The sequence below is a fragment of the Silurus meridionalis genome, chromosome 19 (assembly GCF_014805685.1).
Source record: "Silurus meridionalis isolate SWU-2019-XX chromosome 19, ASM1480568v1, whole genome shotgun sequence".
Lineage (NCBI taxonomy): Eukaryota > Metazoa > Chordata > Actinopteri > Siluriformes > Siluridae > Silurus > Silurus meridionalis.
Genome location: NC_060902.1, coordinates 15993738 through 16021727, shown reverse-complemented (window position 1 = coordinate 16021727; position 27990 = coordinate 15993738). Strand labels below are relative to the sequence as shown.

Genomic DNA, 27990 nt, shown 5'->3' with positions numbered 1-27990 from the left:
AATCACATGATTTTGAAGCCCATAATGATTGTTTTAGTCTTAGCTGAACCTCAACATACATGGCCAGAACATCAGGGGGAATTTGGATTATAAACAAAGAAACATCTCAGAAACTCTGGTAAGTAGTAAACAATCTTTGATGTATGATGTGGGACAAAAGTATTAGGACACCTGGCTTGTCCAGATAAATCTAGTTCTTCCACAATCTGTTTGGGGCACACAATTGTATAAGTTGTGTTTGGACAATGGTAGCATGACATTTTTCCCTTTACTTGAAGTACTGTAGGAGACACAAACATGTTCCAGCAAGACAATGCCTTCATGCACTCATACTCAATGTTTGATGGGATGAATTGGATGAAATGAAGGAACACACAAATGTTCAGGTGTCCACAAACTTTTGTCCATATAGTGTAAAGTGATCAAAGTGATAAGATACCTGACTTATTGCTAATTATGTTGATTATGGTGAAAAGACGAATGGGCCAAACTCCTAATGGCTGCTTATGGAGCTTTTAATGCTCTTAACAAAAACTCAGACTCTGACAAGAAATGAGCCAGAATGAAACACAAAAAGAGCTGTGGGACAGCTTTTCCATCTCAGATTGCTGGAAATTTTTAAAGCTTTAAACAAGAAAAGAAGAAGAAATATGTTTTTTGAAGAATAAATTAAACACTGTTTGAGTAGAATACGGTTAGGGGCGGCTTTTTGCTTCCTTTATTGTTGACGGCTTCAAACTGTTTGTTTAAAACTCAAACTTTGGTTTGATTATAAAAGTGAATTTTTACATTTGGTGCTGTTATATTCTCCACACTTCAGCACAAGTCAATGAGTCTCAGGAGTGCATCCGTTCCATTCATGGTCATTTTTATCGTTAGTGTTTTGTTGACCGTTAAAATCTCACAATCTTGGGCCCTTTTGTTTTGTTGCTGTTTTGTTGGAAAAAAATTCTCTGCAAAAACAAGAATCTTTTTACTCGATTTGCTGGTTTATTTGTGAGGGAACGTTTACAGTGAAAGCTATTATAAACCTTATAAACTTTCCGATCTGCAACTGTATGTGATATGATTTACTGTGATGTGTTGTTTTTTTCAGTAGACAGATTTTTATTAAAAAAAAACAATTAAAAAAATGTTACAATAGATATGTGCAAGTGGGAATTAGTGTATAGCAGAGTGATGCAATATAATAAATAGAGCAAGAATATAAGTTGCGTAATTGTTGATTGTCATGTAATTTGAAGTGTTTATGAGGTGGATTGTGTGTTCTGGTGCTGATGAGCTGGTTGTGGGATTTTCCTTGTGATTTTGGATGCTGGTTTTCTCACTTTAACGGTTTGACAGTGTGCAGAGAAGCACCAGTAATCTTCTCAGCAGTCCGAAGTGTCCTATTTTTTGATCTGGAAGAAAACTGGTCACTAGTCAATGTACACAGGACAGAGCTCATGACATCAGAGTAAAACCGCATCAGCAGCTCCTGTGACAGGAAAATTATCTTAATTAAAATAAAAATAAATATATATAACATTGTACATTTATCTTTGGGAAATTATTTACTTTACTTTTTTAGTATATATATATTTTTTAAATATATATAAAAATATATAGATGTTCAGAATATGCATGTAAACTTTTTATACACATTGTACTTTCTTCCTTATTGTCTTTTTATTGTGTGTTCTTTAGTCATCTCTGGCTCTAATATGTTCATTTTAATTTCGGAAATAAATCTTTCTGTTAATATTTGATGCACGAAGCGGTTAAGAAACATGATTACACTTCTCACGTTCCAGGTTCTTAAATGGAAAAAAATAGGGCTGTTAAAAGCAAACTGCGTGAATTGAAATGGAAGAAAAATGGACGTTATTTCTATTTTTTGTCTCTTTCTCAGCGAGATTCCATGAGGTTGTGAGAGATGTAATGGCTGGAAGTTGCATGAACGTGTATAACACCTGACACAGATAGACGTCTTTGTATCTGGAACGTTCTCATAAATAGGACAGTGTCTTGGGTCAGTCTCTAGGCTCGAGGCAGGTCTCTCTGTACGTCCTGATGTGCACTGCGGATTGGGACTCCGTCCTACTTGGACTGATAGTCTAAAAAGAATCAGCTTTCGTATGACAGTGTTACTCCACAACGTTAAACACGGACTCTTCATCATATTGCTTTGTCTTTCAGGATTGTTTCATGTCTTCCTTGTCTGTTTTTCATTCGAAATATTATGTCTAGATATCGTGCGCATATTATTATATAATATTGATTTCTTTCCAAACACGATTATAAGGATCGCCAGTTGCTCCCCGTACGCTGAGTGCAGTAATTAAGCGTTATTGAATTCCGCACTCTCCAGAGTTCATCCCTGTTTTTTGAGAATTATTTGAGTGAAAACGGTGTTTCAATGAAAAAATCCATTTAGCAACAGAATTGTTTTCGCTTGAGCACAGCGAGTAAATTGGCCCCCCTCAGGTCCATACTGAATCATTTCTCACAATTTTCCCATCTAAATGTTGACACCAATTATAATAATCAGAGAGGCAAAAAAAAGAGAGAAGAAAAAGCTGCCTGTTTTAGTTAACATGCAGATTTATGATGAGACGATGGTTTACTAAAGTGCAGGCTGTGACCACATGCTCTCTTTTTCCCCTCGCTCCTTCTTTCTCTCATACACACAGAGGAGGATTCACACCAAGCTGAACAAAAAGGATTATTCACGCTTTTGCAGTCGCCGTCCACTGGAGACGGTGGAAATCCTTAGAGCAACTTTGGAGCAAATTTATTAATATGATTTACATAGAAGCGAGCCGTGCCACAGATCTAAAATAAGGGGCCGTGGCAGAGCCCGTGTGTTACACCCAGCAGGCCTGAGGCAGCCCGAGTCTCCAGGGGCAGCTGGCCTCAAAATGACATGAAAAAGCAAGAAAGGAGCCCAGATATGGCCAAAAACGTTTACGCCTTCCCCGCGGTGCCTGACAAAAGAGAGAGAAAGAGGGCGAAGGAGAGAAAGTGAGACGGAGACGATCGAACCGCCATCTTGGAATGACTGAATGATGATCGGGGACATTTTTGTAATTGCTTTACTTGGTGACTGTGGAAATGTTTCTATATATCTCCACGTTCTGTTTATTATCCATGTGTTGCAATTAAACACCAAACCGTCAAACTAAAATAGCGCTTATAGACATGCATACTTGGTCATGTGACTACATAGTTTAATGAACAGCCTGTAGGACTCTAACTAATGAAATCATCTGCGCTTGTTAACTGACTGAAAGCTCGATAGCTCGGATTTTGATGATACAATGAAAGACAACATTGGTTTGTTTAAAAGAGCGTATCAGTATCTTTCGAACAAAATCATCCTCGCGTCTCTGTGATTTATTGTGTCGGAGAAAGTTAAAGTAGAGTTCGGCCACTTTAGTCCGCTTTGGAGCTCTAGTTCTGTTATGGCTATCAATCTGCTATCTCTCATCTAAGTGCTTGTTTCAGGCACTTTTATACATTGAATTAAAATGTTCTTTAAAACATTTTTTTTTGGTATTTTGGATGATACAGGAAATGGCTTTAAATATTTATACAGACGCTCCCCACCTTACGAAAGAGTGACGTTCCGAACGACCGGTCGGAGCATGAATTTGTTCGTAAGTTGTTACTGAGTTCGTTATTGACTACGCAGATCTCCTAATGATGTAGGAGCCATAAATACTTTCATATAAACAATAAAATATACTAAAACATATATATTGTTGATCGAGTAAGATTTATGTAAGAGTCATGGAAGGAGTCAGTATGATTTTAGTTCAGATATTTTGGTGCCATGATGAGGGAGGAAAAAGGGAGAGACACTGGTGAGAAAAGGCCTCTTTATAGCTTCTGTAGAATATTGCAAGGAAGTAAATAGTTTTGCGGCAGGTGAATGTACTAATATAAAAAATCATGCTGTGCTCTTTAATACATTCAAATTGTATTTGTTTTTGTACTTAGCATTTCCATGTGGTATAAAATAAATGAAACGCACTGCTAACTTGAACTGTTTTTCCCCTTTAGACTTTTCCTTGGTTTCCTTCCTTTCACTCTTTCTGGAATTCCAGCAACTGGTTTAGACGCTATGATTTCCTAGGGTTTAAAATCTCAAGCTTTGGTGTGTGTGTAGAACAGAATCACTGCAGTGAACAGGTGCACATTTTCCCTCAAAATACACTTATCTGATCACAGTCTGATAAAAACTATTCGTCCTGTCTTTATTTAAGTTTCAATGAAATGAAAAAATGAATGTACTCAAGCACACATGGCTTCTTACTGCTTATAAATTAAATTCTCTCTCTTTTATATACAGATAGATAGAGAGAGAATCATTTACTCTGTGTGTGTGTGTGTGTGTGTGTGTGTGTGTGTGTGTGTGAGATTCTCTCCCTCTCTCTATCCATCTATCTTTATCTCTCTATGTTTGGTCTGAAGGGAATGCCGAAAGAGGTCTGAAAGCCAAAACAATTCCAGTTCTCCGGCTGTTTCATTCATTTTTGTACCACAGGAAACTGCAAACAAATACAATTTAAATGTATTAAAAAGCTTTGTTTTGTTTAAGAACCCAAAGGCAGTATTCGTTCTCGTCTCAAGATCCTGGCTATATTTAATATGCATGCCGCATTTAATATGCATGGCGCACGACTTTGTTTTCGGGACCCGGCCATCGTGTCAGCACTAATCAAGCCTTAATGCCCACAACAACGCGTGCACCAATCGATGGAGGGGGGTGGGGGAGGGAAACATCATCATGTTCTCTTTTCAGAATTTTAATTTACGCTCCATCGTGTCGAGCATTTTTGTTCGCCTGTCATTCTGTGAAGAGGACTCTCACAATCCTGTCCGAACGTTTAAAACATTAGGGGACGCTTCAAATTGGATACAAGGCCTGAATCCCAAAGAAGGCTCCGATACGTTCTGGTGAAAAGTGCGACTTGCGTGCTGGAAGAACAAAAAGGGGGCTCTTCTGTACGGGTTCAAACCGGAACCAGCATGCTGTAGTCAATATAATAGGGTTCTTCAATCAGGAGAACTGATGATTATAAGTGTGTAGGATATGAAGAAGGTTTGTTATAGCCCATGTACTGACTATCCAAGGCATGCTTGGGATTTAGGTGAAATTTTGTGAGCAAAATGTTTTTTTTTCCTCCTTTATATAATGTTTTGTAAAATTCTGAATATTTAAACCTGCTTTCTACAGTCACGTAATAGCGCTCTGAAACAGAAGGCTTGTTCCAACACTGTTGGAAATTACACTTGGGGCTGCTCTGTTAAAGACAAACGATCAACGACTCATGGGTGAGATGGTGCTGTGTTACTGTAAGCCCCCCAAAGCTGATTCCTTTCCTATAACAACTTTGTGTGCTTTAGTGTTTTATTCTTCTTACACTAATTACCATATGTTAGTAATTGTCTCTGGAAAAAACGGTCCTAATTCTGGCGTGCATTAAAGACTTTCTTTGTGGAAACCGTAATTTTACAGCCTGACCGTTACGCAGCCCTGACACTCAGTAGAAAATGACGTACATGAATAAAATATTTACACGGGTACCGCTTTCATGTTGACAAGTACAAAACAAGGGGTGGATGAACGAATGCTTTCGATACAGATATACTAAACTTTCCGACCAATTAGATACATGAATTCCAGAGTATTGTGGTATAAGAAGAAAAATACATTGTGGTCTTAAAATATGTGTCCTTTAGAAGCTTACACAAGTATAAAACCACTTCAATTTAGTTAAACTTTCTATACACACACAATCATTATTTACTTCTAAAGCATCCATGTAATGGCCGAGGAGATCTTACAGTTATTCTGACATTCATGTCCACCAGGACACATGGCAAACAAACACAAGTGACGAACTGATTTGATTTCTGAATGTGATGAAGAATCGGACCGATAATCAGACGCTCTGTGGCGCTTTCGCAGCTGCTCTAGTCTTAGTCTAGTCTAGGCTTCCTTTTGCTCTGTCTCTGTGTCCGCCTCCGTGTCTCCATGTCAGCGGAAAGAAAAGCTCGTGTTGTCCATCACTTCTGCGTGGCGCGCCAAACGGGGTTCAGGGTCATGCGTCTGGTCATGCATATTAAAACATGACGCTCCGTACAGTGGAGCAATACTGAACTCTAGTGTCCGAATAAACCGTCTCTGATATATTTCCTACAGAATTTATGAGGATCTCTGAGAGGTTATAACGCAGCTTATCATGTTCAATATTAATAATAATAAAAAAACAACAATCATTTTTATAAGTTCTGCAGTAGACTTGTATGAGTGCTCATTAGTGCTTATAATTACATGCATAGTGCAGATATTTTCAGTGACTGTGTAGCCAGACATAATGATGACATTGTACTGGTATTTCTTTTTAATATATTGTGTAGTCTGACAGTTTGGATATTACTCTATAATGTGTTTATGTAGCCTGGTCTTATGATGCCATTGTGCAGATATTAATACACTGTGTAGCCTGACACTATGATGTTGTAATTTGGACATTACTGTATAATGTGATATGCATGTCCTCGTACAGATATTCAAAAATATATCATACTACTTATTCAGTTATTCACTGGGCCCAGAGATTAATCCAGTCACAAGAATAAAAAATTTACCTTTTTTATTGTTTTCTTTTGATGTTTTATATGAACATTTGCATAACTATCTATTTTTTTAATCCCTACAAACATGACTAATAATATAGTCACGTTTCCCTGCAATCAGGAAAGAAAAAACATTAATGATTTCTGTTCTGTTGTCTTCAAAACACGTGACTCTGATCAAAAAACAGGCCGAAACAGGAAATGGGCTCAAAGCCGGAGTTTATTAAAAAAAAAGCCCGGCTAATGTGTGGGATTCACTTAGGCGAGTGAAATTACATGCATTTTACTGGGGTTTAATATTCAGCATTCATCAGATTACAAATATGTGGAATTGCCACTTCACCAAAAGAAGTTATAGTAATAATAATGATGATAATAATAATAATAATAATAATAGCAGCTATAACCAAAAGAAGAAAGAAGTGATTGCTGCGATGATTCTTCTTCTTCTTATTATCTATACGTGTATATCTCGTTCTCTGAGATTTGTTCCTATGACGTATTGAGGTAATAAAAAAGCCATTCCTGAGGGAAGGCCACCACACACTAATTACACACTTCCACTGCGACCTTATTGCGGCAGGCAGTTACCATAGCACGCTAATACATCTTCTGGGCCCCGTGTCAAACCAGATTTCCCTTCTCCAATTTGCAGGGAGGAAAGAAGCGAGTGAGGAAGAGAAGGAGGGGAGGGGAAAAAAAAGTTGCAAGGTCATTACCGCATAAGGCCCAATTACACTAAATAATCTCCACTGTAAAAATGAGCAGTCAGTGCAGAGGCAAATGATACCTCCAGTGTGTGTGTGTGTGTGTGTGTGTGTGTGTGTGTGTGTGTGTGTGTGTGTGTGTGTGAGAGAGGAAGGGAGGTGTTGGGTCCCAGGCGTGTGGTCAGAATAAAGCCGGAGATGGTGGTGAGGTGTTCAGGGAAATGCGTGAACAGGGAAATGTAGAGAACATGAGAACATCAGTTCAAGCCATGCTCATGCAAAAATGAGTCAGAATGAATAAATATATATATATTGTATATATTCAGTTACATTGAAGATGAACTTTAATCCAAAGTGACTTCCACGTTCCGACAATCTCTGAAATTCCCAGAACCGCTAACATGAGACTTTCAAAATGGGAAAGGATTATGGTGTCTTATTATGTACACTGTTTCTCAAACTGGGATTCAATTCTATCATGGTGATCTGAAACCTTAAAGAGTCACATCTTGTGCAAACGTCTGCATCCATAATTAAATAGGATAAAGGCAGTAACTCGAAGTCACCACTCGAAAGATTCACTGGGATTTGTTCAGTGGATGCTTTATAAGTCTTCAGCAGACATACAGTGGAGATCTGAAGAATTCAAGGGATCTAATTACAGGTTTTGTTGTTTTCTGATATGTATTAGAAATTTAGTCTCAGACCGAAAAACTAAAAAATGTACGCTTTTTGGAAAAGGAGTCTTCACGTGTCAGCGGTTTGTTTCACTCGAGATGTTGGAGTGTCCTGTGATGAGGATGGAGTTGAAAATATCACCTAGTTGTTTTTAGAACAAAATGTAAGTGATAACAGGAACAAACTTGTTTTTAGAGGACATGGCATGTGTGGTGTAAAAGAAACTATAAATGGATAAAAAAGATCTTTGTAGCTGTTAACTTCTGTAGGAATGTCATTTTTAAATAGTGAAATATATATACACACATTGTACATCTTTAGGAGACAAATGAAGTAACAGCATAAATGACATGATGACGTAAAAAAGTGCTGGATGGCCAGCTCCTAAAGTTTTGTATGAAACCAGGGGGAAGGTATCGCCTTGTTTCCATCTCCTGCTGTGTTGGTGACCATTTGCTCTTGATTTAACTAATGATCTGAGTGAATGCCAAAGTTGTGTGGACCTTTTGGTATTTCCATGATAATGAAGTGGTCTGAGAGAAAGTGCTACTACTACCACTTCTGCATGTTTTGTTTTTACTCATCACTCATCACCTGAGTGTTTTGTTCTCCTTTGGAGGGACACATAAAAAACATGTATAAAACCAAGATGCTAAGTTCTTAAGGTTGGACTTGATGACTGCAGCACTGAAGCAGTACGCTCTGACGTGTCGGCTCGTCTGCGGTAAAGACTGCTGCAGAAAGAGAGCCAAGTCTCCTGGTCATTACGTAGAAGTAAAGAAGCATGAGGTAGAGACACTTATGATGCAGTCCAGCCATCTGAGAAGTTTAACACCTGCCACAGAGTCGCACACATACTCACGCCTTTAGCCATATGTAGCCCATTAGAATAAACTGACCACAAAAACCTGCAGACCCCACTGAACATCTGTTTACACACCATTAATTATGACAGAGAGATAGGTGATGTGTGTGTGTGTTTGTGTGTGTGTGCGTGCTTTAATGTGAGGTCCCTAATTATGAACATAAACTCACAAAACATAAAAGTTTTATAAGCTTCATGAGGTAAAATCCAAAGTTAAGCCATATCCAATCTTCACACAGTCCTGAGCAGAATGCAGCCCAGGCACAGAGCTCAGCAAATTCCAATCCAAAAATAGCAAAATGTAAGTCTGCTTTTATTCCAAGTTTTTAGTCCAACCATCCTAGGGCATAAAATGCTCAGATTTAGATAAGACTCAGATTAAAGTAGTCTAAAATCTAAACACGTGTCAAAAAAGAACGGAATCCAGTCTAACCCTAGAGCTGCATTAAATCCAGTCTAACTATAGAGTTGAGCTAATTCCAATCTAAACAGACCTAAGCAGGATACACATTAGTTGTAAATGTAAACCGTATCCAATCCAAGAAAAAGGTTGAACAGATTAAATAGAATTACAAAACCTGAATAGTGAAATCTAAGTGTAGGGTGAGGCAGAATCTGATGTCACATAGATGAGTCAATCAGATCTGTGTATAGGACTAAGCAGTACCCAATCAAAACTCTTCTCTTCTCTGTTCTGGCACCGAGGTGGTGGAATGAACTTCCCTAGATGTCCGTACAGCAGAGTCCCTGATTTTCTTTAAGCGACGACTGAAGACCTACCTCTTCCTGAAATACCTACATTAGCACTTTCCAAGTTTGTAGAATTCGAGTTATATTTATATTGAGTTTGTATTCTTGCGTACCAGTGTAGATTTATTCATTACTAGAGATTTAAAGCACGTTTGTACGTCGCTCTGGATAAGGGCGTCTGCTAAATGCCGCAAATGTAAATGTAATGTAAAACCTGCAGCTTGGCAGAATCTAATCTAAGAATCTAAGTAAATAGGTTGAAAAAAACTTCAAATCTTTCAGCAGAAATTGGCTAATTTGATCAGTACACAGAGCAATGCACTTGATGCTATATTCTTAGTACTTTTTTAAGTGTGTGTGTGTGTGTGTGTGTGTGTTTGTGTGTGCTATGGGTTACACCAAAACACTGCTTCATTAGTCACATCTTTGTGTGCGTGTCCCATCTGGGTAGTGAGGGAAGCAATGAAAGTAATTTAATGTACATTTATAATTAATTCCCTCTCTCTTTGTGAGTGTGTGCGTGTGTGCATGAGTGTGTTTGACGCCACTCGCCCCAGGCCCACGATGATGAAGTATATTTATTATGTGCTTTTGAAGGAGGGTGGGATTGAAGGGCGTGGCCCAGTGACACCCTAACGCTCTCCTCATCAGTCCTGCTGTCCCGCCCGGCGAGCAGGTGAAAATGGAACACGGCCACAAAGGCATTCGCTCTCTTTCACTTACTTTCTCTCTCTCTCACACACACACACACACACACACTTGCATTTTACTCCTTTTTTTTTTACTCTTTCTCTTCTTTTTCAGCCATTTCCTCTCTCAGCCATCTCCACCTGCTTTATAATGGAATTAATGGCCACAGGGTTGTGACTTTAAATCCCGCCTCTGTGCCTGATTATGACCTTTATCATGACACTGACTGAAAATGTCTGTAATTCAAAAAACATAGCAGATTTTTATAGTTGCCACAGTGTCCTCTAGAATTATTGGCACCCTTGATTATTATTACAATGATTTTAAAATTACAATATGAAAAATATTACTCAACTCTCTTCCTGTGATGTTTGTGAACAGAAACATCTGGAAACACAAAAATGCTCTGTGATGCGCACTTGGCTCAATAACCTCCCGGATGATGCGTCCAGGTATTGGCCTCAAGTGTCCTGCTAAATTTCAGAATTCATGAATCTGTGGAATATGGTGGAGACTCTGTGATTTATTTGAGGTTCAAGAGTTTTGAAAACTATGAAAAATATGCTTTTGTGAGGAGGATAATTCTGGTCATAAACAGAGTTGGTAAATGATGAGCCAAATGTGCTTCCAAAAAACACAAACACTCTGGAAAAAATTTATTTAGCTTCCAGATGTTTTTGGTCCTCAATAAAAAGATGAGGCTTGACAAACAATATAATATACTTAAAAAATCTATTTCATAAGATGTTGAATTCAGATAATTCAAGAGTGAATTCTTGGCAAATGCACTATATACAGTATGAGGGCTGAACCGTTATTTGTACTATGGTTTTAATGACACTTGGTGTCAGAGATGGTTATTATGAAGGGTGCCAATAATTTATGAGGGCATTAAATGTTTTAAAAACCCAGGACAGTGTCATGCGACGTGGAGCGGAAAAAGGAGTGAAAAATGAATGAGAGAGAGAGAGAGAGAGAGAGAGAGAGACTCTGATTCTGTGTCGCATTTTCAGTAGGAGTGATGACGTGAGTGTTATCATGTCACAAATACAGATTTTGTTGCTCCTGTTTTCAGTCATATTTTCCCAAAAGCTTAAATTGTTCAAAATATCGCATAGTATAGCAGATAAAATATAAAAACGTGACGTTATCAGAGCTTTAATAAAAGAAATGAGAGAACAGAAGACAAAATGCAACATGTCCAGGATTTTAACGTACTCCATCATGAAGAATCTGAAGAAACTTGCAGAACTGCAGAAATTCCTTTTTTCTACTATAAAGTGTACGTCTACAGTGCCGTGCCTGTCAAAAGTGTGTCATGGTTTTTGAGACGCAACCGTGTTCCTTTTGTTTATATGCAACAAACTATGTAAAAGATAATACACACAATAATTGGACAGTGATTGACTTGAATTAAGTGGACAGATGAGTCCTGATGTGACATGTTTGGCTATAAAAGAACAACAACTTGTGTAAGATGGAGAACAGGAGAGATATCAGACTGTGATTTAACGGCTCTATAAATCCTATAAAACTGCTCTGGGATGAATTCGATCCCAAGGTTAGAGAGAAATCACCAACTAATCTTAAAGTTTTAAAAATATTTCAGCTGAAAGAGAGGATTTTTAAAGGAAACTAAAGTGAAACATCTGTACGTTCATAGATTTGTTTGGTCAGTGTAAAACTTCATAGATTTCAGTTGCCTAGTTTGTTGCATAGAAATGCTTTTCACAGGCACAGTACTCTACAGAAGAGACACCAGAGGAGCATCTCACATATCGAATCCTATGAGACACACCGTAATGTTTTAATGCACGAGTTCCTAAACCTTCAAGAGGATAAACTTCCTTATAGTCTGGAACATATTTCAATTAATTTAATAGATATTTCAGATTATCAGCTTTTTATCAGATCATTTTATTTACTTTGGGTTTTTTTTAGCCATTTATATTACATTTATCAAATACATTATCCTGAAATTAAATTCCGAGATTGAACTGTATGATGAACTGAACCTTTTTAACAGTAAACTTCACATTTAGAGGGAAAAGTGTACATTTACACTCATCATTTTGATTTACAAAACCACCGACACACCTGGTAGAGAACAAAAGCATCATTCAGTCTGATTTCTTAGTGAATAAACAATGCAGGTTTTTTTTTTTTTTGTCTTTTTACTGTTAACTTTACATTTAGTACAAAATGAATTTTCTGCATCCTCAGTAGCATCAGACACCTCACCACAGGAAACTACAATTACATCTATATACACTTGTTGTAATGTACAGTTTAAAACCTTGCTTATAACAAGTCATGAAGTCTGAAAAATACACTACATGGAAAGTTTGTGGACACCTGATCATGAAATGATGTGCTTGTTGAACATCCCATTCCACATTTGGTCCCATTTGCTGTTCTAAAAACTTCCACTCCTCCAAAGCACATTTCGGATTGAGCTTTTGCGATTCGTAGCGAGTTCCAAAACATCGCAAAGGCGTTTAATAGGGTTGAGGTCAGAGCTCTATTGCAGGCCATTTGAGATCTTCCACTCTTACCCATGTAAAGCAGATCTTAATGGCGTTGGCATTGTGCGCAGGGTTTGTTGTCATGCTGGAACAGGTTGGGTCTTTTTTTAATTATTTTTATTTATTTATTAAGTTTTAGTTCAAGTGAAGGGAATATTTCATGCTACCACATACATTCTTTATTATTGGGAGAATCCAACTTTGTGTCAACAATTCGTGGATAAACCACATAATGGCAGGAAAAATTATATTTTAGCCATATATTATATATTCATTCTCCAGTTCTTTAGCTAGGAATTGTTAACAGCTAGTAAAGAAATCATGAAACCAACAAGGTGTACATGAAAACCAGACGTATATTCATGAAGGGGTTAATTGTCCGTGATATTGTATAAAAATCTATAGTGTTCTTGTATTTTTCAGTATTCTTTAATAAAATAATAAACAACGGACATCAAGATATAGGCACAAAGATGACTTTTGCACATTATACATGTACGTCGCTCATTTTTGTCACGAGACTTGGAGATCCACAAAAGTCCCTTTTTAAAAAAAAATAAAAAAATGTGTATCTTTTTTTTTTTTTTAACGAAAACACGTAAACAGTTGCACTGGTGCGTGACACTTAATATAACATCTAGACCAGAAATATGGTGCTATATGACTATCACACCATGTCTATAATGAGCATCAAATCCCTTGGCCTGGTGTTATACTGGAATGTCCTCAGTTTCTGATCTGCCCCCAAGTGTCCCAGAATCTACACCCTGGATTTGTTTTTGTCCGTCTCCTCCTTGCGTGTGCTCACTAGTCCGAGAGTCCCCACGTTTTATCTCGGTGTCCACGTTCCTCTCGACCAGCTCGGTGCCGTTCTCCCGAAGGCGCCGGGCAGCGTCCTTCCTCCTGTAGTTGTAGTAGTTCATGACGAAGAGGAAGAGGCCGGCACAGAGCATCACTGAACCACACATGTAGAACATGTAGCTGTAGTCGCCAAACATGTCCACTAGGGCACCTGCAGAGGAATGACAAGTGTTAAAACGCAAGGATTTAAAGGCGCCGGGAGGAGTTAAGTGTCACATTCATGTTTTTGTTCACTGGTTCAAAGTGATAAGGTATAGCATATAGTGAGTAATAACAATTAAAATGTCATTTGGGGGTTCTGGTTTGCTCTTCCATGCTTGCTCAAGTAAAATCCTAAATGTCCTGAAAGCTAGTCAAGTTTGAGGAGCCGTCTCTGGTAACCTTGGCTGCTGAGTTGGTACAGTGACTGAATGTAGGACGGATTGCTAACGCTGTAGGACATTTAGGGCAAGAAATGAGATCAACACAGAATATGTGAAGTCAAATGTTTGTACTGCTGGTATTTTTCTTTAGTTGACACCACATTGTACGTAAATCAGATCCGTTAGGCGTAAATGCATGTGAGCGTAGTGTTAGGTAGAATGAACAATAAACAAATGCACCAAAAAGACACCGCTTTTAAAATTGTGCATGCAAAATTGGACAAGTGGGGAACTGTGCCTGTCTTTGAGAAGTTGTTCTCTGTCACTAAAAATTACGCATGGGTGTAATACATCTAAGACCTCGGAAAAGTTCTAGCGTTCAAATATCTCTAACGTTCTTCTGCCACCCCCCCCCCCATACAGAGACAAACCGTCCAACAGGTGTCGGCCGAAGGTCAGCATTCAGGGCAGCCAAAGCAATTAAAACCCTGCTCCTAATGAGTCCTTCCTCTGTGAGGATGATGATGGGGGAGTTTAATTCTGCCCCTCAGTCTTCAACCCCCACCCCACACAGCACCAGTGCCCGCATTTTGATTGATCGCGGCGTGCCGTGTTTCGGGGGGGATGGCACACGCTGATGTCCAGAATCCTCATTAAGGCGGGCTCTTGATTGGCGCGCCAGTCATTCCAGTCCATCTGTTAAAGTTGCCTTATTTTTTTCCCCTCCTCTCACATGTACTCATTGCTTAATGATCACACAGGGCATCTAATGAGTGAGGGGATGAACCGAGATTCATTAAAATACGGCAAAGCAAAAGGCTAATTACTGCCATTTCCTCTCTTCCTCCTCATTAGGCTGACCTCGAGGTACTAGGGGAGTGGCACGTAAAGTCTGTGCGTAGTGAGGAGACGCTCTATAGTGGGACGCGATAACTCGGGTGTGGGAGGGAGGGAGGATAGAAGTTGCGCATAGGTGCTTATTTACTCTCTTAAGCGCAGATCCACGAGCCAAGGTCTCTCTGAAAGATCAATGAGGTGCGGATATTTCTGCCTCATTAAACCAGAAGCAGACCGAGTCGGAGCCAGGTCCTGCATGACCAAGTTTGCCTGATCGGAATCAAAAGTTCAAGCAAGAAACCGCTGCAGGAAACGCTGCAATAGTGTGACGAGAAAGACAGAGCAGGATCAGAGCATCCTGATTTAATGTGTCGTTTAAATCACATCATTGAAATTCAATATTTATATAAACCATGTTCCTCCTGTTCTTGTCATAGAGAAGAGTCGTCAGTGGATTTGCAGGGGCTGCACACAACATCGAGTTATATTGTGCTTAAGGGGAGATCACACACGGCAGGAGAAACAAGGAGAGCCAGAAAAACTTTTGGCTCAGCTGTCTTTAATGTGTTTCCTCTTCAGAGGGTTGGACTGTAGCTCAGAGGATGGAATGACCGCTGTTATACAAAATATTGAAATCCTTCCACTTCCTTTTTGAAACCATCCTGTTTTGACCCCTGATGGAAACATCTAAAATCTGGATGCAAGCATTCCGATGGAAACATCTTTTTTCCCTGTGGTGTCTACTGAACAAGCCTTTTGACCTGAACTCATATTGCTCAGATCAAGGATACGATCAGCAGTAGATGTGCCACAGGTAGCATGAGAAACATTAGCAGCTTAGCGCCAGACGGCCGAAAGGGACCGAAGGCCGAAGTGAGTGAGAAGCGTAAAGAGACTTCATTACGTTCACAACTACGCCGCTTTGGAAAAAAAAAAACACCTCACTGTAATTTGCACATGGAGGCGAATCCTCACGCGGCCCGGCAAGCCGGAGCGACTGCGGCCGATTTGCAGCACTAAATAACCGTGACCAATTACGGCATCGCCTCCCTACTATCACACACACACTCCTGAGGCCAAACATGTGCTGCCACAGTGCCTCCCTCACCAACTATAATCCAATTCTGCTGGAATGTCTTACAATAATGATACCCTGAAAAGCTTTTCCACTCTGTCCTGTGTTCTTCCATTAGTCATGCATGCAGGATAGAGAGAGAGACATAAAGAGATACTAACACTGATTTATTCAAGCGCAAATTCATTCCTTTGTTATCTTAAACTTCTCTGAGCTTTATTTTTGAAGGAAATAAGAACTAAAAAAAAAGAACAGATGGATAAATATGTTCAGTAGGTTATTGCTGTGTAAATCACCAATACGTGATGTGACTATTTACTGTAGATCTACTTTTTTTATTATTTATTTTTTTTAGAAGGATGTCTGCATTTATTTATTGTAGAGTAAAAAATTAAAACTCAGAAGCTTCAATTGTGCCATAAAACATCCTGATAAATTCTTATCCTCTCACCTACCTAAAAGGCCAAGGTTTCTGAACAAAGTTTGAACCTAGCATTGGACCAACCTATGCTTATCTGCTAAAAATGCTGAATTGGATTTTTTTAATTACTTAAAAGAAAAAAAAATACATTTCCTTAAGTATAGCAATACACACCTACTGGTGGGCGAGAAAATATATCATGATACCTAACAAGCGCAGAAAAAGTAAAAGATAATAATAATAATAATAATAATAATAACGTATCAATAATGTTTCATGTTTCCAACAGAAATCTAATCACTAAGGAATCTGTAGCATTATTCATTTATTTGTATTTACGGGTTTTTTTTTTCTTTTAAAACTAAACTATATCATAAAGACTTTCTTTTAAAATACCATGTTATTACCCACTTTCACATACCATCCAAACTATTAAGCTCACCTGCAATGGGTGGTCCGAGCAGAACCGGGCAGCACTCGAAGATTGTGACGAGTCCCACGGCACTGGAGAACTTACTTGGCCCTACCACATCCATGAGGCACTCGAAGAGTAAGGCACACACCATGCCGTAGACTACGCCGTAACACACTGCGTACACCACCAACCCCCAGTAACCAGAAGCCAGAGGGCACAGCAGGTGGCACACACCGTTGTAAGTAATGGCGAAACTGAAGAGGTACTGGATCCTGGGCCTTACTCGAGCGGTGTTGGCGAGCAAACCTGTGCCTGGCCGAGCAAACATGTCCACAAGTGCCAGTGCAGAGAGCAAGCTGGCAGCAGAGTACTCGTCCATGCCACGGTGCTTGGCATACGGTGCCAGAAAAATCATCGGGGCAAAAAAGCCAAAAAACATTAGCATGTTTCCTATCAGGTAGATGATGAAACCACGGTGCCGGAAGAGAGACAGGTCCATGAAGCAGGTGACGCTATGAAAGCAGTTTTTCTTTGCTTTGTTTGGCACCTGGGTCCTGTTTTCACAAGGCTTCGCTGTTCCGTTTGTCTCGGGTCTTGGAATGCCACCTGCCGAGGAGATATTAATTGAGGAAAAGTGCGAATTACCAATACAAAACCACTTTCTAATACCATGGAACATCTACTTTTGGTTTTGCCCTGTATACGGTTTAAACCCTGACAGGACTTGATTGGTTACAGCGAGAAACTAAGGAATTAACTTAACATTGGTTGGCTCTTGGTGATGACCATGAAGCAGATTTGTTAAACTAAAAACCAGCACAAATACATAATACCAAAAAATCTCAGTGTAAATTCAGCAAGATAACCATCAGCCCTACCGTCGTTCAGAGGTCTCATTAGTGATCCGGCCACGCAGCAATTTAGCAACATGGCCCCGAGAATAAAGAAGCTTCCCCTCCAACCAAATCGTTCAAACAGGAACTGATTGAGTGGTGCCAGTGTACAGAGGAAAACCGGACTTCCTGCCATGGCTAGGCCATTGGCGATGGGTCTCCTGACCTGGAAGTACTTCCCGATAATAGTCAGGGATGGCTGGAGGTTGAAAGAAAGTCCAAGACCTGTGAAAATGAAGATGAAAGTTAACACAAGCTCCATTTTCAGAGCCGCAACGGCCGTTCCCAATCACCCCTCTCACTCATGATTGAATTACGCGCAATCCTGCTCACTTCGCATTAGAGTTCCATCTCATTTCACGTTGCCGACTAAAAACCCATTAACGGAACCTGAAATAATTTCTCAAATGAATCTGTGAGGTAAATGGTAATAAATTAGACTCTCTTTACCCAACGAAATCCAATTTTAATGCTGTCTCATTCTCTAAACGAGCACCTTATTCATGAACAGGACCGTGCACTGAGAAGGTGGGATTGATAGATTCGCAGTATTCTCAGAAATCCGCTGAACGAAGACTTCATGCGCCTTCGCGATATAGTTACTTTTTGTAGATCTAATCATAAAAAAATTCCTTGAGACTTTTTACTATTCGGATTTAATTACCTTTTTATGTTTAGAGATTTGATGAGGATCGCGAAGTTATGTTTTAGTTCGATAATGAACAAACAGATCAGTGCACTGTGGGTTGGTTAACGGTATTTGGGGTTGGCAAATATTAATTTTTCCTACAAATGAGAAGGTAGAGCCAGTGATTCTTATTATTATTCTTATCGAAGTCTCTGTTGGTCTCTTCTTGTTCAAGAACAACATTTCAAAGCGAGGCTTTCAAATATTGCAGTTGTTCATGGAAAAGATTTCCATTGTTGTGCCTTCGAGTATAACTGTAACATGGACATTTGAACAACATGGACTTTACAAGACAATGTTTTTCCATCTTGGTGTTATTTTTTTGTAAATCCAATGGTCGCAAACGTGTAATTTGCATAAAGAGTCTCTGAGGTCAGCACAGTGTGTAATTATCATTTGTTGCACTTATAAATTTTGTTTTACACGGTCATATCTTTCCTGCTGTATGGCCATTCAGACAATTTCAGTCCTTTAGAGAATGTGCAAAATTTTCCAGCAAATATCTCTGTGTACTTCTCAGTTGTCATGGTGATGAATGATCAGGACAAATTCACCAGACCTGGAACACCCTAGCGTTTGGCCTCGACTAAAAAAAAAAAAACAAATATGCGTCCTGAGCTAATCAAGTCATCATGGTCATTTTTAATAAAGACTTTGAATTTGGTCCATTTGAGTGTGGACTCTTGAAATAATAATACAAAAAAAAAAACAAGAGGGTCATCGGGAGTCTCGGTAGGACTTCCGTGGCCACTCAGTCCACACATAAATTCTCCATGGCAGGCCGACGCTGGGTAATGAGGCTCACTGGGCAGCGCTCTGCGTAACCAGGCAAGCCAGGACACTTAATTACACCCATAGAGAGAGAGAGAGAGACTGAGAGAACAATAGACAGATAATCAGAAGGTTTTATGTAAAAGACACAAAGAAAGACTATGAGGAGGGGGAAAAAAAACCATAGCTTGTGGTCACAAAGAAAGTGAGACATCATGAACCAGAACAAAGAATTGGTGAACAAGCAAAAGGTCCACAGAGCGACAGCTTTTCCAAGAGGCGTGACCCGAGAGTGAAACCCGAGAGCAAATTCCAGACCTACAGGGCAGAAGAGTGATAAACAAGTGGAACTCTGGTCCTCCCTATACACACTCCAATTACACATACTCTAGAGAGCTCAACTCAGATGGACAAAGTCCTAATGGAGAGATTTGCTGGTGACCGAGCCACCGCGGGTCTCAGCTTGGGGGAGGGGAATTAGGGGCAAGGGGTTTCTGTAACATCTTTTAAATTCAGATTGACTTGCTATAAATTGTCATATAGCAGCTGTACATAAATCCTGGAAAGCCAGATGCAGCAATATCAAGGAAAACACCTTGAGATGACATAAATAGGACAAGAACCTACCTAGAAAGACAGATGTGCTAGAGTGCTGATGACATGTACTTTTCATTATACCACAGTAATATCACATGCTCGAATCTGATTGGTCAGAAGTAGTTAAACACCTTTATTACCATACTAATGCAAATTGTATTAATATAAATATATAAGGCCTGAGAGTAGTTTAGCTGCACAACACAGGCTGCTGGTCATGCGGTCGATCTTATACGCTATTGTCTCTGTTCAAATGATGAATTTTATGGACTTGTATATCAGATGCATGATGTAAAACAGATTACCAGGTCATTTTGTATTTTTTTTTATAGAGACGCCTACTAAATACTTTAGCAATTAGTAAGGCGTCTCAGTGATTTGTGATTCAGATTTCAGTTCAAGTTAGCGCTTTTAACAGTGGACGATTAAATGATAACTGTATATCTAAACATTTATCGCAAATGAGCAACGCAGAAAAGAACTTCCGACACAGAAACATCCTCGGGGATGAAGGATTTGTGCTTTCTTGGATTTCTTGATTTAAAAAGAGATGATACGTGATAACACCCTAACTCACTGATGTTGCATTACTTTAAATGTAACTATAAATAGATAAAAAGTGCAACTTATATCTACATAGAGAGTATAAGTATAATCTCCCGCCTTCTACAATTGTAGGGAAAAATAATTGAAGGTTGCCTTTCATCACACAGGAAAGAGAGCTGGTTTCAGTACCTCCGACGATCCCGACACATATGTACAAATGCGTGATGGTGCTGCTGAAGGAAGCCGCCACCATGGAAACGCTGCACATGAGGCCTCCTGTGATCACAACGGGCCTGCTACCGTAACGGTTCACCAACACACTGCTCACCGGACCTGGATATACACACACACAAATGGGGTAAATAAATACAGGTAAGACTCAAGTTAACTCTATTATAATCACAATTTCTGTGAGTTTTATGTCAATGATCGTTATGCCTTATCATATATTGTACATGGTGTATTTTTCATTTGGACGATTTATATTAAAAAAAAGTTAAAGAACGAGTAGAGAAAAGCAGTATATATAATATATCAATTTTTTTTGTATTTATTTACTGAAAAGCTTTAAGACAAAAGTACAGCTTAGATAATGTACACAATGGCTTTGCATTTAATTCAAAAGTCTATCAAATTGTTGTTCATCAGCAGGGTTGACATTTTTGGTTCTCCTTCTTACTAAATTTGGCACACAAATTCTTTAATTTATGTAACTTAGGTCGACCAAAATGATTTATCAAATCATGAACATATCGGGAATGAACATATAGTCCCCCATATAATGCAACACTAATATCAAACACTGTAGTGATTCATCATATAGAGAATGCAATGAAATGGTTAAGAAATAATAATAATAATAATAAATAAATAAAAAAAAGAAGAAGAAAGGAGAAAAGACAGAAGACCGGGTCTTATTTGCATTCTGTTTTGCATATTTTGATGAAAACTAGAACTTTGTTTAGCAGCATTAAGCCCAAGATCTGTGACAGACATGACAGGAAACTGCATCGCCACTCATTTCATTTCGTCTCGTCTCACCTCGTCTCGTCTCAGAGTTTAGGAGCAAACACTTTTGATGACTCCTATTAGATTACAGTCACGTTTCATATTGCTTTGATCTCGATGTAAAACAACTGCAGAGGAAGAAAATGATCAACTAAATTATACACATCAATCAGCAAGTCAGTTTGTCTTTTCTGGAGAAAATTAAAAGCCGTGGACAAAAAAAGCACCCAAACCATTACTAAAAAGAGATTCCTGAAAAGAGAGGGACCGTGGAGCGCACAAGGTAGCTATAAAGAAGCAATCTGTATGCTATTCTGGGTTTGATTCAGAAGGTCAGTGAAGTCTTCTGCAATAATAACAGGATGGGGGTGGGGGGAGGGGTTGCTGGGAAGAACCTTACAGAAATAATTGAGTGTGGTTGGGATAGAACTGGGAGCTTTGTTGGGAGTTGAGAAACCATCAAAAGAAAACAGTAAATGAAAGAGTAAAAAAAAACTCAACTTCAGAACACAGCCTTTGATACACAACATAAACAAAGTTTGACCAGAAGATTAGTATGTGCTTTTGGAAAATCAGTTATAATAATAATTCTGTCCACTTTTGTGGGAAGATGTTCCATTGGATGTTGTAATTCAAAGGTGTATGATATGGTTGAGGTCTGAGCTCCATAGCAGGCCACTCGAAATCTTCCACAGCCCATGTAAAGCATATGTTCATGAGATGGTTTGTGGAAGAACCACATATGGCTGATTTTGTCTATAAAGTGTATAATCAGGGAAATTTGTGGTGAACAAATGAAATGTAATTCAGGAAATAACACTTAACTTTTATCTAATGCTTTTAACTTGTGTATATATTGAGATTAAGAAAAGATTAGGATCAAGATATATATATCTCAAGATAATCCTTAGAATGAAAGAGTAAAATCACGAGTTTCGTTTGAACTTAATAATTAAATTAGTTTTAACTTAATATTCAAATAAATCTTGTTCATTGCTAAAATAAAATGTTCACTTTAAAATCAGTGCCTTCGTATGAGATTATGCTAATGGGAATTAGGAAAGGTAAAATAATAAAAATAATAATAAAAATGAAAAAAATAATAATAAAGATGCTAATTTTTTATTTAAACTTCAAAGCGATAAAAAAGATGAACAAATTGGTAAAAATCCGATAAACCTTCAGCTCAGTATGAACGAAAATTTGATGAAGCAGGATGGATGTAATGTTAACATGAAATTTTAAATAATAAGGAAAAGTTTATGAGAGGATGAAGGGGTCCGTATACGCTGCATTCATTTGTATTTTTATTTGCAATTAAACAATGAAATATAAATCACAATGCTTTTTTTTAAGATTATAAAATGAGACTCTTATTTTCAGGTTCTCTCTTGAGTATGTATTGATTTGTGACAATAAAGGCTTTTATAGTGTTTGCCAGATGATTTAAGAGTAAATAGACCATATTTGGGGTGAGCGCACCTTTGATTATACTTCTCACACCCATCGGCAGTGTTTGCAATATAAATATTTTAAAATAAACTTGGTTATGGAAATTTTGAATGAATTCATCAACTGTCTAATACAAATTGTAGATTTTGACATAAGATTCAAATTTATTATAAAAGTGTAGGAATTTTTGCGATAGATTAATCGGGAAACTTTAAACTTTTTTTTTGGTTTAATATTTTAAGAAAAAGAATTGGACAAAAACGGTGGATCAGCATAAATCAATTAAAGGTGACTCGTTCTTACACTGAAGCAATCTACACATCCACAATGGAGACAAACTAGAAAAGGTTCATCACACCATCATTAGGGGTGGTTTGTGTGTTTGTCTGATCCCATGATGCAGCGTGTAAAGGAAGTGTTTTTTCCGCAATCAACAAGCCGGCCATCAGACGCCAAGATCTGTGCTCTGAAAGGATGATTTATTTCAGCTTCAGAGACGCTAATGGCCTGTCGTTATCCTTCATTTTGGCTGCTTACAACCTTGTAAAACTTTTATGATTATGTGGTTAGGCTGTAAATTATGTAGGCCAGATCTGCTTTCATGAGCACCGCAAAAGTGCTAATCAGCACAGCAAGCACGTGAATAAAGTAAGATAGGAAAACAGGAAAAGAGGAGAATAAAGTATATATATATAATTATTATTCTTTTTTTAAATAAGACTTCACAAAATGTTGAAACATCACAAAAAGCCATTATATGCGAGAATAATTTAAATTCCCTCCATTTTGTCTATGTGAATAGTAAAAAGTCAGATTTGATTCATTACTTATTCATTAACGATCTGATCTTTCATTTGTAATGATGAAGGAACCCTGAGAAACAGAGGTGCCTCGTCTCATTGCTATGAATTCTTATTGTGAAAAAAAAGCTGTATATTTTGTGGTAAGGGTGTGCAAAGTTTTGCACTCGCTCTATATACCATTTTCATAGACAAATAAAAAAGCGCATTTATTTAGATATCCCGATCATAAAATTCACAATCTTCTGTTTGTCTTTAACTTCATTAAGAACCTTTGACTCCTCACTGTTTCACAGAACCCTTAAAGGAACTCTTTTGTCTTTACACCTTCATGTAGTGGACTCACACTCTAGTTGGTGTTTACACAAACCTGCTGAACATGAGCAGCAGAAGAGCAGAGAGGATTAGCGTAACTCGTGGATTGGCTGCTCGTTCGAGAGGTGACATTTCCTCAGGAGGGGTTTCAATATCTTCTAAAATCCCAGTCACCTGAGGAAGATGGGGGTCATCACACATCGCGCGTTATGTTCCCACAGGGAGCGACGCTGAAGGGGAAAAATGCAGTGGTGTCCGTGTGTGATGAATTTCTGCTGTCGTTCTTCCGCCATGTGCGGGGTGACATTGGGAAAGAAGCCAAGGGCGTTATGATGAAGGCCAATGCCGCCATCAGTACACAGGGGAACTCTGTATCTCTCTCTCTCGCTCTGTTAATGATGATGCTTCTCTAAAACCTTATAGCGCTTTGCTGCCTTTATCTTGCTTTCTTGGGACGATTTTTATATTGTGCCGATATAAAAAAAGAATGGACCAGGGCCCCCTTTAGCCAATAAATAAACAGTCTGTCTGTCTATCTGTCTGTCTGTCCGTAACTCATAAATATGCTGAAAGTAAAAAGCTATTTTTAGCAGTTATTTATTTTTCATGACTAAGAAGCTTAATAAATAAATTTTATCAAAATTAAATTAATCAATTAATGAACAAACACAAACAAATAAATCAGTAAATAATTAAATAAAGCCTGTCAAACAACCTTCTCTTCAACTGTACATAAAATAGTGTTTTGTCTGTGTTGAGGCATATTATTTACTAAAATTGCATTCATGGAACATAAAGCGTCTGTCTGTCTGTCTGTCTGTCTGTCTGTCTGTCTGTCTGTCTATCTATCTATCTATCTATCTATCTATCTATCTATCTATCTATCTATCTATCTATCATTTGAGTAAATAAGTTATTTCTAGCAGTTATGTCAGTGACCAAGAAGCTTGTTAAATAAACAAAAAAATCAATAAATTCTGCTTCCAAAAGACTTGCTTCATGTTTAAGGCAGTACAATAGTAGACCCAAACTATCGATGCTAATTTGATGATAATCCAATCAGTCCATGACCCCAAAAAACGTTTTCCCTTTATAACCCCCTACATTAGCTTTTCTTGTTGCTGCATTGTTTCTGGCCAGTCATCTTTGTCAAGAAGGTGTTGATTAGTTTTTTCACAGCGACACTATCAGCGACATGTGCTACATACTGTATACAGTTTCACATAAAATAAGTTTTATGAAAATTAGACAACAGTAAATGTAACCATAATGGGATAAAAATGTTTCACACTTTCACACTAAGGTTTTGTGATAAGAGAAATAAAACACTGCGATATTGATAGAAAAATTAATTTGTACTGAAGGAAGTACCCACATCACACACATTCTTTACCTGTAACAGCGTGTCTTAAAATGTATATGTCCATCATATGTAGAATTTGATTTGTTTGTTCAAGATGCAGTAAAACAAAAAAGTAAGTAAACAGAGACCTAAGAAAGTAAGTACAAAGAGAGGTAAGTACACTTACTTTAATGGAAAGATGTTCCAGAAAAGTAAGATGAGTCCTGCCTTGATTACAACATTTCTATCATGACATGAGCGCCAAAAGCCCTGAGGAACAATGTTTTAACAATAACAAGCGTTCCCCAATCTGACATGGATTTCAAGTACAAACGTCTTTTAGAGAGCTGAGAATGCTCAAGCACCCAAAGAACCCTTGAGGAACCCATACCACAGATCAGCAACATTCATAATTTTTGGTCTACCCAAATCTGCTGACTTGTCATCAAGCAAACTTTATAGTTTGGCTTATACTTATGTTCTACAAATGAAGTACTCTAGACTTATGCTGAATACTAATCTAGCCCATGATCTCACAGCAACTGAGCAATTAGCTCTTCCAAAGCAGGAAAGTTTAAAACACATTAGTATTCACAGACCAGCTGGAGAAAAACCCTGCACTGCTTATAAAAGATTGAAGAGTCTCACCTCCTGCATACATCACAGCCAGCATGATGGAGGAAACCCAGGCGATCTGACTGTAGGACACTCCAAAGTGGCGCTGGATCTCCTTGAAGTACATGGTCAAGGCTTTGGGGAAAGCGTAGGAGAAGCCGATGGAGACAAAGGCACCGAACACCACCACCCAGCCCCAGCCTCCATCTGGAGTCTTGGAGCCTAAAGCTGAGGCCATGAGCATTCGGGAAGGGAAGAGAAGCAAGTGAGAGTGAAGAGAAGGGACGAGAGAAAGGTTAAAGATGAGGGCCGGGAGGTTCCTCTAGATGTTGACCTTCGTACCTTCTGCTAAGTCAATCAGTGCTTGACAGTGCTACTCAATAGCATGTGACAGTCGGGTTATCCCCCGTGATTAACATGTTGATAAACGTTGGCATTAAAATGGACAACATCCACTTCATTAGCGACATATGATCAGGTAACACTTTACTTCATTCCAGTCTCACAAAAAAACAAAAAACAGATTTACAACTACATTTAAAACTATAGCTAATATATTTTCCATTTAATTATCTAAAGAGAGATTACGCAGTGCCTAGATATCCAATACAACATGCAGCACAAGAAGAGCTTCCTGTTTATCTAATATTGACCAAAAGTAACTGTTTCCACTTTGTTAAACTGACCTGATAATTTCCAAATATATTATTGATACATTAGTCTACATAATATTCATCTGCAAGGAATTGGCTTACATTAGAACGTTGGTATACCTTGATAAACAATAATACTTGGTATAGGGTTAGGGTTAGGGTTATTATTAGAACACACAGCAATATTTTTTGGTGTGCCAATGTTATAACATTGGTATAATTTGGGACACTGGTAATCAATGGAACTTTTCTAATTCTAATATACAGTACATATTAAATAAATAGTATGCATATTAGTGAAAGTTCATTTATTAACAGAAAAAAAAATTGGACCAAGTGGAAGTGATCACTTTGAAAAATTAAAAAACACTGCAGAATGCAAGCTATTTTTTCTGTGCAGATCAGTGACCCCAAATAGCCAAAGATGTGATGCTTTGATAGATAGAACCGGAACTACCAATCTCATGGCCGAATCATTGCAGAGGTGTTCTGAAACGAGGATCATGCCATTTTGGTTATATGGGGTTCGCAATTTTTGATTTCACATGGTATTTTTTTATGAAACAGTTTTCTCTCTTGATATACAGCCCATTAGGATAATGCTGCAAATAAAAATGTGAAAACCTGCATGAATAAATTCACCCACCCTGTAGCAGTTTCACTGTAAGGAAGGTAGTGTCCCTTTGACTTTTTTCACGTGACTGAAACCGGAGCATCTTGGACGTTTGCTCCCAGGACACCTCCACCCCCAACTGAAACACATCTCTCACACAAACACAAGCGTGCATACATTTCGAGTATCAGGCGACTACTTAAGACTTGACCTTAGTCGAGGACACTCCTACTTAGTATTTTGCTATAGATCAGAACACTAGTATACCTTAGAACATTGGTATAGCAGAAAAATATATACCTTATGTAAACCTGATGTATACCCTAGAACAGCTATTGTGTAATAGCAGTAAAATCAGGTTTAATTTTGGGGGACTTATTACATTGTTATTACATTATTACATCACCGAAAAGCAGGTCTGTTTTTAGGACAATGTTATTATTGTATTACAATGTTATTACAATTTAAAAAAATACCTTATTTTTGCGACTTGTTATTAAAATGTTATTACAATGTCAATAAAGCAGACCTTATTTTTGGGGCATTGTTATTACATAATTACATTAGTATGTCAAAAAAAAAGCAGGCCTTATTTTTGGGGACTTATTACATTATTACAATGTTATTACTTTGTTAATTACAAAGCAGGCCTTGTTTTTGTGACTTGTTTTTACTATAATATAAAATGTTTAGCACATTACAACTTCACAAAAAAAGCAGCCTTTATTTTGGGCACTTATTACAATATTACCGTTAATTACACTATTATTACAATGTTATTGCTATGGTACTTGTTTGTTATTACAATATCACAAAAAAGCCGGCCTTAATTTTGGTAATTATTACGTTATTACATTGTTATTAATACAGTTATTACATTGTAA

General features: G+C 38.1%; 1 protein-coding gene and 1 long non-coding RNA gene across 2 annotated transcripts; one reads left to right on the top strand and one right to left on the bottom strand.

Annotated features, from left to right (window-relative positions):
* Nucleotides 1-5: 5 nt before the first annotated feature.
* Nucleotides 6-24416, top strand: LOC124401961. Its single transcript, XR_006928633.1, has 3 exons — nt 6-118; nt 20476-20680; nt 23906-24416. It is a non-coding gene; the product is annotated as an uncharacterized LOC124401961 (long non-coding RNA).
* LOC124401960 (monocarboxylate transporter 2-like) lies at nt 12481-27964 on the bottom strand. The gene is made up of 6 exons (XM_046874514.1): nt 27140-27964; nt 25874-26068; nt 20498-20641; nt 17692-17931; nt 16841-17419; nt 12481-13854 (listed from the first exon to the last, which is right to left on the bottom strand). Exons 1-6 carry the CDS (start codon nt 27279-27281, stop codon nt 13553-13555), a joined length of 1602 nt encoding a protein of 533 aa, XP_046730470.1. The 5' UTR covers nt 27282-27964; the 3' UTR covers nt 12481-13552.
* Between the last annotated feature and the right edge of the window lie 26 nt (nt 27965-27990).